Raw genomic sequence first — 14,738 nt, forward strand, 5'->3', positions numbered from 1 at the left:
TACGATGCCCAGCAATGTAAACATACCATACTAGGAAATCTCACAAAAGAAACTTCCTCTCAAGGCCACCTCAGATTCACTGTATCTGCGCCGAGCTTGAGCAACGCGGTTGCTACCGCGCATCCCTTAAGAAGGCAGATTCCTTCTCCGTAGGCTTGGTTTGTAACCCATTGGAAAGTTTCCCATTGACTTTAATAGGCATACGGTGCTGCTCCGCACCACGTCCCACGTCCAGGGCCGGTCAGGGCTGCGGCTGGATTGCACGGGACGTGCAGAGCTTCTTAGGGAATGCAACAAAATCGTCAGACTTGGGCCTTTAGGAGTACATTACATCTTTGGAGTTTGATCCAGATAGCTAAAACCCAAAAGTTGCACTCTTTTGTTTAGATCCGTGTTGCCCTAGGAGCTGTGAACGAGCACAGGTCTGCGATTCTGTATAACAGGAAACTCCCGCAAACAAAACTGATCTGGGGTCATTCTGGTTTCAAGTGAAATGGTGGGAAATGGGGAAAAAAAATCCCCTTTTTCCAGTGGAATCCCAATAACACAAGTCACTAATCCTTGGCATCCACCTCACCCACAGCAGCAGCCAGACTCCTGTTCTTACCATGCAACCCTCCGTGTGCGCGCTTCCATGGCAAAACCCTGAAGTAGCTATACAAAGCTACAGTTTGCTAAACTGCAGCAATTTAATTGCAAATTTGAACCTTTGTCATGAAAAGATTATCCTATCTAGGGATAAACACTATTCTCAACCTTTGTACACCACTGGGGTAGTCTCACCCTGTACCCAAAACAAACAAAAAAGGAAATTTGCGCACTTTTTTTTTTTTTTCCCCAAGTTAAGACGCTTACGGTTGGAATGTTTTCTCCCTGGCTCAGAGGCAGGAGAGCGGCCTCAGAGGATGGACAGGTAAAGCTGCGTGCAAACCCCAAAGCGGCAACTGCTGTGGAAACGCATCTGGTTTGGATTCTGGAGGAATGAAGCAAGTGAAGGCGGTGCTGAGGCAGCAGAGGAAATTACGCTAATCCAAACTGCACGGGAGGTGCCATGTTACACAGCCGGATGTGAAGCTTAGTATTTGTTTTTTCACGAGCACATTCCACAGTGTTACTTAAGCTCACCATCACTCCACGCGTCAAGATTAATCTGCACAACAAACACAACAGTGACAAACAGAATTGGGGGCATCAGGGAGAAACATGGATATTTGGGGATTTTTTCAGAGATACTACACGTGCAGTTGGAAAGTTTGAAATGAATCTTGCCAAAAGCCCTCAAGATAAGTGCTTCTGAAACAGCAAATACAGATGAGCGTGGCATTACGTACTATCAGCTCACCCGAGCTATTCATCTTGAATAAATACATAAATAAAAGCAATGGTGAAGCTCAGCCTGGTATTGTAACAGTACCCAGGAGAAGTACGTGTACGGTACCCCAAGAAAGGATATCCATCAAAATATCAGCGGCTAAAATATCCAGGCTTCAGTTTTCGAAGGCACCCAAGAGCTTTGAAAACCCAGTTCCCATGAAATTTATCTGCCAGGTAGCTCTTCAGATCCCAGCCTGAAGTTTGCACTGACATATACCACATTTTCTAAAAGCCTTTGGACAGTCTCCTGATAAAAAGCATACAGCGTTATTTGACTTTTAGAGCAGAGGACTTGGGATTACGTCATCAGCGCTCATTTCTGACTTCAGGCATGACGTGAACAAGTCGCCAGCTCTCTGTTTCTGAGCACTGTCATTTACTGTCAGGAAAACTTCCTGCCCCACTGGGACAAACTGAGCCTTCATTAAATGTTTACAAACAGTTTTAGAATAGGTCCAAACCTACATAACAGCGAAGACAGTTTTCACATAAGCACTGGTTAAGCGCAGGCTCTGGAGACACCTGCTAAGGGCGCCGTACTGGAAGGTAACACCAGTGTGACCCAGCAGCAGAGAAATATCAGGTGGGAAGAAAAGATCCCTCACAATGACTTTCAGGAGTGGAATAACGGAGGCGAGATTAAGTTTGGCAGCCTAAATACAAGTTCCTCCAGGCTGACAGGAAGTCTGGCATACGTTAGGAACTCAAAGGAAGGATGTCAACCTCAGCAGAGCCATTGATTACTGCTAAATTATGAGTCCTCAGCATGACAAAGCCATGAAAAATGCAGAAGATATTTCTAGAGAAAGGCATTTCTAGAACGATAATGTCACCATACAAGGTACTGTTAGCACTCCAGATAAAATTCAGCACAAAGCGTCACTGATCAAGAAAGATCAGACAAGCATAGAAGCAGCTGACTAGGATAAGAGAAGATGAATCGGTGAGCCTATCTTCCAAGCGAAATTTATAAGACAGTTCAGTCTAGCAAAGGTAGAGGGGATACGATCTCTCGTAAACTCTTCAAAGACAGGAAAAAAAGCTGCTAAAACTTGGCAGCAACATTTGCTCAGGAACAAAACTGCTTACGAGCAAATTCACACTGGAGGCTGGGGGGAGAGGTGAAAAAGCACGTCCTGCAGAACAATGTTCCAGGCTCAGCTACCGCCACGAGTGGACGGAGCAAAACGGGAGCTGACGCACCCGTGGAACACGTTGGGTCTTCGACGGTGCGGGACCGGTAACTGCAATCCTGTGTGACAAAGTCCAACAGCAGGGCCGTACACCTTCAGTACTACAGAACTGCCTTCTCCAAATTTAACCTGAAAAGCCTGGCATTTAACAATTCTCCAGGTTTCAGGATAAGCTATTTTAGTACCGTCAACCAAATTCACTGTAGAAATTCATGGTGGAACAGACATTCTTGGAGAAGAGTGCTATACTTCCCAAAATGAACAAGATGCTCTTATATTTTATAAATGTTTCCTTTCCGTAACAGACTGCAGTGTTTACTTTAATTCACCTTAAATGTCATTATCTTATTCCTCCATTAACCTAAGCCTTCCAAATTAAACTGAATTATCTGACACAATGACACACTTGTCTTCGACGTGACCTACAGCAATGCAATTCAAGCTACAGCTAGAATTGTTATTTCACTGTTTATTCCCTCTTTCCAGGGAAAAATACATATACGTAATGATGTATGGATTTCTGATTTGATAAGGTACTTGTGCTCTAATTAATACATCCTTCTCTGGATTACAGTGTACTAACACACCCATAACGCTCAAGACAACACTCACATTTTCTACCATCATCCTTCATACAGAAAATTCATTTGTATCCTTCTACAGGCAAAATAACTCCAAATCAGTTTAAGGACGCAAGAAAGAGATCGGCACGCAGCTCACAGCATTGGGAGCCAGCCTGGGATTAGCAACAACAGGACTTTCTGTCCTAAGCTCAGACTCCACTAACCAGTGCCAAGGGATTCATGGTTCTGCAAGGATGTAGGTCATGCCAGAGGGGACGCACGCAGTCCTGCAGGAGCCTGGAGGCAATTAAAAGCAATGATGCAGCTGAGCATCACCACAGGCAGCGAAAAGGGACTTCCCCTGGGACTGGAAATCGCAGGCAAGAACCATCTATTCATCTTCCATGTCTCTGACAAGAAGGGATGACTTGGTTATAAAGCCTTTAAAATGCAATGAGTCACTTCTCAACAGAGGTCACTGGTTACTGAAATTTTGCTGAAGTATTTAATAAAGAAAGAGAAACCCCTCGAATAACAAATATGAATTCCTTTAATCACACTGTATCTGATTCTTCCAGTAATTACATTTGGGGTACCTGACAGTACTAACAGGTAATTCTGTCATGCAGAGTAGAGGCAATACCGGCCCACGAGACATTCTTCTGCCAAAAAAAGCTCCACTAAAGTTTATCTCCCAGACCAGAAGAGAGTTTCATTGTTAGCCAGCAACAAAAGATCCCCAACTTTTGCAGAACTGCCTGGATATTCCATGTTCAAGGAGAAGAAGGTGCCATGCAGGTTCACCGAGGAGTGTGCTAGAGGAATTCTCACAAAGTACCAGCTCAGGAGAAACCCACCCATCAGTGCAGACACCAAACTCTACAGCCTGACCGGTGCAGGCTGTCCCCCAAGTGCAGGCTCCCTCACCACTCTTAATGCCACACAAGTCACAATACCTTGACCACCATCAACTTCTATATTAAACACATAAGGTGAGTCTTAAATGCTACAAGCTGACAGTGCAGTGGTAGGTAATACACCATGGAAGTATTGAAGACCCAAATCAAACCCAATACAGAAAGATACCCAAATTGTGTCGGTTTTAACGAGCTCGCACCCTCCCCTGTGAAGCATGGGAGGTTGGCAGGGCACAGTGGCCCTCCTCTGGACTAGCAATGTTGTCCTCCTCACCCTAGCAAAGCTAGCTGAGCTGCCATAGATAGTGGTACTTTGTGGATCCCACCACAGATCAGATTTTGATGAGACAGCAAATCCCCTACCCAAAGAGGATGAAAAACTGGCCACATCTCGACCACAAAGTTGAAATATCTCAGGTACGAGTTCTACCCGACCTCCGGAACAGGAGATCGGATCAGCCAGGTAAGCAGGGAGACCACGAGAGCAACTTCTGCGCCACCCATAACCCTGCAGAACATCACCAAGGCCTTGCCCAGTGTTTAATACTGCAGCACTGGGGTGGGATCGTACGCCAATCACTGGTTTCTGCTCTCGGTATTACAACAGGCACTTGAACTGCTTTGATCTTACCCCTCCCATCACTAAGCTTCTAGTTAGTTAAAACTGCCACAGCCTCTCCCAAAGCATGTGGGAAAGGGCCACCTTCGGTCACCCCCAGAGAGGGAGGAAGCCCAGATCAGGCAGAACATTATTTTTTTCTTGAGCTCATCAGACGCTGTCAGCATAACTAGATCAGCTCAATGACGCTGTCCTGTCCATTCTTTGTAAATGAAACCTGGAGGAACCAGCATGTGAGCTTTAAATTGGCAGAGGGATTAATTTCAAATCAATAGGAAACATAAAAATATCAATAGGCATTTAAGAGTGAAACATTAATTACTTTTCAAAAGGCGCAGTATGCAAATTTCCTCATGCCTTTACAACCAAAAATAAACCAATAACATGATTTCATAACATTTATAAATGACTAAATTAATAGGGAATTTTCAGAGAGCTGATGAAGGAAATTTAGAAGAGCCTTGTCTGACAGTGTTCAAAATTCTCAGAGGAAGGAAGGGACTTCTTAAAAAAAAGATTAATTACAAGGGGTTTTTTTGCTTTACCTTGATATAATTTCTGTTTACGTATCTAAGCCGGTTTTGACCTTCAAAATTCTGGCAAAGAACAATTTTCATTAAACCATCTCAGTGGAGGAGGTTGGCGGTTTCTCATCTTGTCTCTGAAGTTAACTGAGAATATTAATTATTTAGCAGGCATGGTCAAACAAAATATGTGTAAGTCCTATCCAAAGCAACTTTTATTTTATCAAAGTAGGCACAGCAAGCGTTGGCATATAGCAAGCTCTTCTCCTGTCAGGTCTGATTCCTTTATGGGGTTTGGTTGGAGGCTCCAGAATGAAGTAATTCCACGAAAGATGCCATCTCTCTCTAAGGACACCCTCCCTTCATTCTGAGCGTGTGTAATAATGCCAGCATAACGACAGCAGCCTTTCACCATTCTTTGGCAATGCACAGGTATCATCGACCAAGAAAACTCCGTTAACTATCTTGAAGATGGTACAAAATTTAATAATAGGAAAATGACTGTGGCTTCCCTTCCTTCTAAGTTCTATTATTTCAGTGTCCTCTTTTGCGTGGAACTCCGCTCACCTGTTGCTCTTTGCAGCCCGGTTCGACACCGTCACCCGCCTGCCTGGCTGAGCCGCGAGTACACGAATAAGCAGCCTGGCAAGCCCGAAGAACGTGCTCTGTCTCGTTGTTGGCACACGTATAGCACCAAGTCAAAGAGGAAAGCATATCAGAGATAAATACTCACTTAAAGAACAGTGTTTTCATGACAGAGCTATATCTAATAACACAGTAAAAAGGGAATTATACTGGGACACCAATTGGTCAAGAATCAATTAAATATCAGGGTTTTTTCTACAGAGGCAAATTAAGTTTGCCCCACAAAATGAAATTACAGCTATCATATATGATGTTCTAACACAAAGTGACATGTGTCCTAAAACATGAGATTGTATCACATTAACTAAAACTCTATTTAAGAGAATATCAAGAACTCCTCTATAGAAAGTATTTCCATGAAACTAAAATGAATTTGGGTAGGCATAAAGGAACGATATTACAAAAACGAGTCACAACCTGTGGTAGTGGAAGACTGGACACCCAGTCTATTGAGATATTCATGAGGTGGAGAAATACTGAGAGAATATTAAGACAGAGAAATCAAGAACCAGGAATTAGAAGTTAAGCCAGAAAAATTCACAGAGAAACGAGGCCCAAGCTGAGCAGCGAGGGTAGTTACCCACTGGAATAAACTACTCAAGGAAAAGATGGATTTAACACTTTGATGCCTTTTCAAGATGGCTTGGTTTTTTTAACCAGCCACGGTTTCTCTTCAAAGGAGCAACTGAGCGAAGCTTTCTGATGTGTTCTGCAGGGGACCGCACCATCTCATCGGCTGACCCACCAGCAGATGCACCGCAGCCTGCAGTCTTTCCACCCTAACTCGACACCTAGGAACATCCTTCTCAAGAACTGTACTCAGATCACAGAATTTTGAAATAGCTCTTTCTTTCAGAGATCAACAGGTGGCTGTATTTCATACAGTAAAGGGGAAAAGGGAGTCCCAGAAGGCAATTTAAACTCATAAATCAGTATAATCTGTCAAAGTGCCTAATGCTTTCCATTGCTCATCCGATGGAAATGACAATCCAAACTTAGGCACCGTAATTACGTGGGCAACTTCCCGGCCACTAAGCCTCTGAAAAAACAGGGGATCCTCTGTTTTGAGGAATAAACGTTTTTTAAGAGATACTGCTGAAAGATCTACTTATTCCATTTTACCACTTTGAGACCTTCACAAAGAAGAAAATTTTCTTCGCTACAATCTATGCTTTGACACGGCAAGAAAAAAAAAAAAAAAGAGAAAATGCTGCTACGTGAAGTCCCTGAACTGCAAAGTCTGCCTTACGGTGACAGCAGCACTACCAGATCTCCTACGGAAATGCTCTAGCTCTGTGTCACTTATCTCCAAGAATAACAAGCAGGTATTTCACTTCAGAACCCTGCTGACAACTTGCAAGGCAGGAGTTGTGAAATGCTTCCGTCTCCTTACCTCTAAGGCAAGCACAGAAGACTCTGCTTCCCCTTGCAGAAGGAACAGAAACGAAAAAGGATGACCGGGAAAACGGGCAGGGCTGGCTAACTTCAGAAAAATTATGAATTTGTGGATTTGCACGGCATTGACAGATTTATACAGAATAATGGCATGAGACATCTGTAAACACACAGCTGTGTAAGCGCACTAGATAGACGTCCCTGGCTGCAGAAGAAAACGCTGATTATTCTGCTTGTTAAAGGTTAAATTCTTGGCACGTAAGAGTGATTGGACCGTTTTAATTAATAAAACTTCTCACTGATTGAAACCTTAAATGCCAGTCAAACTGCTTGAGATTTTGTTGTTTGGCTACTGACTTCATCTCCATTGCACGTATTAATTCCCTATGGGAAGGCGAAAAGGGCTGCCTCTCCACAGCCTGTTCCGAGGCTGCCCGTACCACCAGATGTAGGGTCCTCCTCCATGTTGGGCTGCTGCTGAGTGGATCCCCCTTAATTTTAAGTTTAGGAAAGCCACAGAGTGGAAGTTGCACATATTTACCAATGTGGCAACAAACAACCTTTGTTGGATGAGTTGCCTTTAGGGGACTACACCTAAATAAAAGACACCCCTCTAGATTGTCCTACCCTATCATAACAAGGAGGGTGGTTCCTTGCACAGTGCTCCGAAGCAGAGGTGATGCTACATCACCACCTTTACCCCTGCTTAGCCCCAAATTCTACATCCTCAATTGCTCATTCCTGTAAGGATCAAAGTGTCCTTGCAACTGCAAAGAAATCAAGTGTTGAAACATTTTAATATACAATACAGGGAAAAAAAGTAAAATTCTACTTTCAAGACTTTTAGTTTTTAGTTTAGTTTTAGGCTCTTCAAGAAATGGAAACACAGAACTTTAACTTGGAGACAGATGCTTTGCCCCATCCACCTCCAATCCTTCTTATTTTGAGAAATATTCTCTAAAGGCACCTCCATAATCCACAAATCCTGCAGAGGACTCTATACGGAAAGGGAAGACCATGCCGCATCTGACCCACAGATGCAAAATGTCCAAATGGACTGTTTTCAAGTATCGGTGGGCTGATATCCCAACTTAAACACAGAGAAAGATGCCTCCCATAAAACTTCTTATTTTGCCAATACAAAAATAATAAAAGGAAGACACAAAAATACTCTTTTTTAAAAAAAAAACTACACTACAATTCAGTTAGATTTACATAAACGTTTGGGAAGACTTTAAAGATATATTTGAGTATGAAAGAAAGAATACGAAACTCTCCCATGTAAGCTTTTTCATTCACCCGAGTCCCGCGCGGAAGGGGCCGGTACCAGCGTGACGGGGCACTATGGAGCCATTCCCCCCGCTGCTGTCCGTACGTCCTTCACATTCAGTAGGGCGGACACCAAAGGGGGTTCACAGCCAATTCTTCCCAGGAAACCTACATCTTTCTCCACACCAAAAGCATGAAAGCTCATGCTAAACTATAAAGGATACACAAGCACCAACAAGCAGAATTTCTCATCTTACATTTCACCGGACTTCTAGCAATTGTTGTACTACAATAAAAGCTACGTCACCCCCAGCCTCCCCCTCTCTTGGGTGTTCAGTCATTTTTCTGGGACTCTATAATTTCAAAATTTCATATGCAAGCAGGTAGCCCGATTCATTAAACAGATATACTAATAAAGAGTTTAGTTCTGTTAAGGTTTTACTATCAATAAACAGGGAACATAAAGTTGCTCTTCTGCTAAATGTGAGGGAAATCATTTCCTTAGTAGGAAAAACATTTCTAGTCAGAAGGCAGCAAAGAAAAAAAATCCTTCAGGCTTGGCTTCTTCCTCTCCTCCCAGACCCACTTTCACCTCTATTTTGATCCAGACATAATGCGACTTCATCTGATGTCACAGATAAGGTATTTTCCTCTTTATGGTAAACAAATGATGTCACAACCACAGGACCGTGATTTCACCGCAGGACTGAACAAGCGGGTATCCGATGCACAGGCTGAAAGTTATTGTTCAAACATAAACTGCAGAAATAATTGCAAAAGTAAAGCAAATGAACAGCCAAGTAAATTAATTCCTTCTTGAATCACTGTTCCTGTTTTCCAAGTCCAAATGATTCTCCTTTCCTATTTAGGAAGCCTGAGGGGATGAAAAAGTGTCCAAGATGGTGAAATTAAAAATTAGCTACTGAGCATGAAACATGCAATGATTGCACTTCATAACATTTTTATTGCCTCAGTGTTGCATGAATCACTTCACAGTTCCACGCTGTTATGATGAAAAAAATGACACCAATAAAGTCTAAGCAATTGATGTTATGACTTCGTCAATCTGAGACTAAAGGCATGCACAGAATGACAAATATTTTCAAGGATACTGAGAAAACTACCACCTCATTCTGAAGGAGCGCAAATTTCATCCTTGTATCCTGGAGAAGAGTGGCCGTTCTCACACCAAAACATGGAATATTGAAATAATCCTCAATATGGCTCCGTAGGACACAACCTCACTTTCCCTTTCAGAACCAGCCCAAGTTTGCGTTTCTCAAGAGTTCCGAACGCCGCTAGCACACCGCGAGGCCACAGCTAGCGCCCGGTGTTCCCAGTTCAGAACGTTCTCGCTCCCTTGAGGTTTTGCGTCAAGACAGTATTATTTTAACAATGACCTGCACTTCCCTTTATTTTTAAATAGTCTACAAATTCTGGAAGTGGGAAGCTGCATTATCTTTACAATTTCACTAAATCCCCCAAAAGTTCAATTTATTGCTACTTAAAACCTTCCAAGAGGACACTAATCTCTGCTTAAGACAACAAAGCAGCATCGCAGTCATCTATCAGATACAGCATCCAAGGGACGGTGCAGAGAAGTGACCTCCCACGGGGAGGTTGTGCCTTCTTTTGACAGTCATGCTGAATAGCTACCCAAATGCAACCCTAAATTCTTTCTGCTCATGGTTCAACTGTGACATGACTAAATAAGTATTTTAGTCTAGCTGTATATATATATATATATAAAAAATATCTTTCATCTCTATAAAGCATCACTAAATCCAAACCTGTTCTGTAACAGCTGAACCTAACAATATTTTTTTTCCTAACAAATATTAGCTTTTTTTTTTTAAATTGCATGGCTGGTCATTCTGAGGTATTAAAATCTCTGTTAGGATTCTTTCCTGTAACGTAATAGCTCATTTCCCTTCTAAAATCATTAATGGAAAATAAAGCCCTTTTTGTCAGCTCTAATCTTGCCTCCTTGCAAGTCTGCCAGAGGCACTTTAATATGGATCGGGTCATGAATATTACAACTTACAGCAGCAATGTGTGGTGACAAAGGATCAGATTATTTATATAACAGTAATACCTTCTTCCTGCTTTGCTACAAAAAGAGAAGTAAACAGTGTGCACTGATCTCAGGACAAAAAGTCAGTTCCTCTTAAATCTGTTTTTTTCTGATACTTACAAAGCCAGGTTTACGGTGTGAAGTAACGGCACAGCATAAACCTTAGAACAAGGAATGAGGGGTATTACAGGGTGTAATAAACCCCACTTCATTTTATGTCAAAATTCTCTCCTGTTTCACCTGATGGACAGGCATGAAGTTAAGCTAGGGCAGGGAAAAGTTAGCAGGCACTATTTTCGAGTAAAGTCTCCGATGGTAGATTCACACCAGATGCATTATGAACAAAGCAGAACTATGTACAGGCAGGCACAATTAGGGAAGAATTAATGTACCAGCAAGAACAGTATTCGTCATAAATGCGGTATAACATAGTGAAATGAAATTTGCAATTAATTAACACATCGCTATTTCAATGCAGAAAAGCATACCCCATTAAAGTTTGTATTTTTCCTTGGGTAACGCCGGAAGACGCAACAACCGTAGCCTATTTCCCTACTTCAAACAGACGCGCTGGGGAAGACTTGTACGGTCTTCGTAGGGGCTCATGGGGTGGAAAAGCCAAGAGTAACGCAAAGACGTTATTCGTACACACCTGCTGTCCGTTACAGAGCCCTCCGCACAGCGCCTTGCAACTGCCGTGCGCAAAACTGGATTATTACTAGCAAAAACTTATTTCCAGAAATCCAAAGGTTTAGTTCAAGTTATAATACAAAAAGTATCTTACCTTTAATATGTCCTACTCCTTTACCGTAACTCAGCAAAGCTTCAGGTGACACTTAGATTAAATGCCAGTTGCGCAGTCCAAAGGACACACTATCAGCCCCCGCACAAGGCTACACTTCAAAGGGACCGGACCTTCCTGTGCCACCCAAATACTCTTGTTGAACTCCGCTAAAAACTGTTTCCTGGACCTGGGCTGATAGAAACTCCAGGAAGAAATGAAAGAAGCCTTCTAAGATACCTTCCCCAAAGAGAAATCTGCAATTCTTCAGCAATATGCAGCATTAACGTCTGATGGGACGTGTCTGTCAAAGAGAAGCCTCAGAAAGATGATGCTGGTTTTGCAGAAAGTCTTGGAATCTCTGATTTTTGGGGCCATGCTGGAGTCCTAACTCTAATTAAATTCTAATCTGCTTCTCCCAGGTTTCATAAAATGTTGTCTCAAATAGGCTTATCTTCTAAGAAGTGCAGCATGATCTTCTCATTAAAGAATCTGTTACAATGAAAACACATTAGTACTAAAGCCATAAAAGACTGAGGAAATTATGGGCGTTCTCCCCCCAAACTAGTAGATTGTCCTAATATCACTTAAAAAACCCCCGTACATTCACAAGTCTGCTTGAAAAGTGGGAACTTGCTGTTTCAGTGTTTTTTCAATGTTATCTCTATTTTGTTCTTTAATTAATAAAAGGATACATGCACTGACATTATAAACACTAATTTGCTATTTAGCATCCCAAATTAGGAAGCATAAACATTTATGCACTTCATTAAACACTACCTAAGAACGCTTTGAGATTAACAGGAGACAAGCTAGGCTGTTAAATGCGATTTCAGAATACGCATAAGCCACCGTAAAAAGACACTCCTCCTCTTTCCGTCTCTCGCCGTGAATGCTCCCCAGCTCCATCCTATCGGCACCAGCCCTTACGAAACGAACCTTGGAAACCAGCGAGATCCAACCCACCTGCGCAATCACAAGCGCCAGCTGAAGGGACGGGAACGCAGACACGTGCGGTGGAAGTGGGGCGTACCTGTCTGGCAGCACGGCAGAAGCCAGTCATGACACTGCACTTTAGAAAGCATAAACCAAATACTTATGCCCTGAATTAAGACATCATTTAATCACACGTGGCGCACTAGAAGAGACAACATGGTGTTTTTCTCCATCTCTCCCAAAACAGGCTCTGCAGTTCTAGCACTCCTCCTCTCCCTTCCCCTCTTTGCTCCATCCATCCCAGCCCTTTAAGGAATCCTTGCGTTGCTCCGGTCAAATTATCCACGCATACAGGGCACCGAAATAGGCTTAACGTTAGGGTACGCCAGCGCTACAGGAAGATAAGGAACGGTAGTCTCTCAAAACTACAGGAAGCTGAACTTCAGTGGTAGGAAAGAAACAAACGCTGATACTCAGGAACAGACAGCCTCAAAGGCAGATAACCACATCTGCGTGCGTAAAATAAAGGGAAGGTTAGCTAAGATCACTAATATAACAAATCCTCAAAATTGATCAGTCCAGGCCCTAAGTTATCTCTACAAACCTTATGGTGAAAGTCCTCCGTGAAACAAGACTTAAGGCTATTTTCTTTCATTTACAATCAGGTATAATTCAGACCCACAACAAATTATTCCTTATAACTTTGCATCACAAATCTAACTTCAATGTAGAAAATTATTTTTATTTTTGATTTAAATTTGTGTTAAAAGTGTCCAGTGGTAAATTATGGACTCAGAGGAAATGGCACTGAATTTTCTATTATACATGATCTTGCCCTAGCGTGGCAATCGTTAAATCAACTGAAAATACAAATACACTAAAAATATAGTGTTTCAAGAACAGTAATATGGACATACTCAAGAGCTTTGTACCATAACCAGAAATCTGAAAAGTGCCTTGGTGCCTGAAAGAAAATCTAAAGGCAGTTTTGTTTTTTTTTTTAACTAAATTATCATGATTTTACAACTTACAGCTTTGGGTTCTTTGTTGTTTGGTTTTCTTAAACTATGATGACAAAGGTGATCTAACTACAAGATAATAAGTGAAAAAGAAGCGTTCTTTGTGTGTTTTTGACCAAATATATTGTTAGAGATCAAAACAAAGATTTATAAAAACAAACGATTGAAATTTCAGTTAAGAAAAACACTTTGTAAAATACAATAAACCCCTTTTCAATAGCAAAGTAGATTTTGTACAGTTCTTCCTTCTAAGCAGATGTTTGCCGCAGCCTAGATCCACTAACTCCAGTAAAACAGAATGTAGGCAAAATGGGTTGGTGTTTGCAGAATTACAACCTATATACAGAACTGCAGGTATCATACCGCAACTCATTGCAAAAACCTTTGAAAATTCACTGTTTCATTGTGAGTGGACTTACAATATATCTTACATTATTTAAAAGCAGGTTACACCATAGAAAGGCTTTTGACAGAACCGCTCAAAAAACGAATCAGTTATAGGAGAGTAACGCTTCAAGTCAGCTTCTCCCATCAGCAAAAATGCCACACAAATCAAAAAACAACACTTAAGTAAAACACTAAGACTTTATTAAAAATCCAAAATTTATTGCAAATTGTACTTTGCACTTTCCCTCCTTTCTTCATTTTTACATGATTTATTGATATCCATGATTTTTTCACAGATGTACTTGTTGACTTTGGAGAGTCTCTGTGCAATTTCAGTTTCATCCACAGTTTCTTGTGCTATTCTATCATACAAACATTCTGGGGAGAAAAAAAAAAGGAAAGAGCCATTAGGATATTTTTAGAAAAGAATATAGCCCTGTGTTGGGCTAACTACTCAAGAGACAGCACTGAGTAAGCACTGTGTATATTTGTTGCAAGACAACAGAAGCTTTCATTGATTCACTGGCTATTTTGTTAAAGACAAGATTTTTCACCAGGCTTGAATCTTTGGCATGACCAACTTCCAGTTATGCTGCGACTACATTAACAGGCTTTCTATACAGAAACATGCTAAACCCAACCTTTTACAGAGTCAGTATTGCCTGCCTAACCCTTGCATTTGTCCACATCTCCACAGCAGATTTAGCGTCTTTTCCCTGGTGAACGGTCTCACTAGAACGGTTGTTATCTACAGTTCCCTCTGAGTCAACTGCTGTCATCACACCTTCAAGACAGTAAACGAATGATAACGGTTAGGAAGAGAAGCAGTAACCAGTAGGAGAAGACATTAACCGATTTTTTTTTTACATCTGTTCAACATACATTAATGTCTGCATCTTTATTGTACGCCCTGTCTCTGGGCGTATTTCGCTTTTACTAGTAGATTATTCTGGGCGAGAGCCATCTTCTTGCATGTTTGCACAATACACTTTGTGAACTTAACTGGAACACAAAAAGCAAGCAATAGCAATAACTGCAAAAG

The 14,738-nt window shown here is 41.7% G+C and overlaps 1 protein-coding gene across 8 annotated transcripts in view; it reads right to left on the reverse strand.

Moving 5' to 3' along the window:
* The window catches only part of LOC129209288 (BEN domain-containing protein 5), a 952,643-nt gene that overhangs the window by 335,691 nt on the left and 602,214 nt on the right, over positions 1-14,738 (reverse strand). For 4 of the 8 annotated variants that reach the window (XM_054833496.1, XM_054833491.1, XM_054833495.1 and 1 more), the window contains one exon: positions 13,883-14,074. The exons of 2 other annotated variants lie outside the window; for them this stretch is intronic. In XM_054833496.1, coding sequence (XP_054689471.1) covers positions 13,914-14,074 — 161 coding nt within the window. In that variant the 3' untranslated portion in view covers positions 13,883-13,913. Of the gene's footprint in view, positions 1-13,882; positions 14,481-14,738 lie in introns of those variants that run through there. 2 more of the 8 variants (XM_054833494.1, XM_054833493.1) reach the window with 2 other exon arrangements.

This window comes from Grus americana, chromosome 8 (assembly GCF_028858705.1).
Source record: "Grus americana isolate bGruAme1 chromosome 8, bGruAme1.mat, whole genome shotgun sequence".
Lineage (NCBI taxonomy): Eukaryota > Metazoa > Chordata > Aves > Gruiformes > Gruidae > Grus > Grus americana.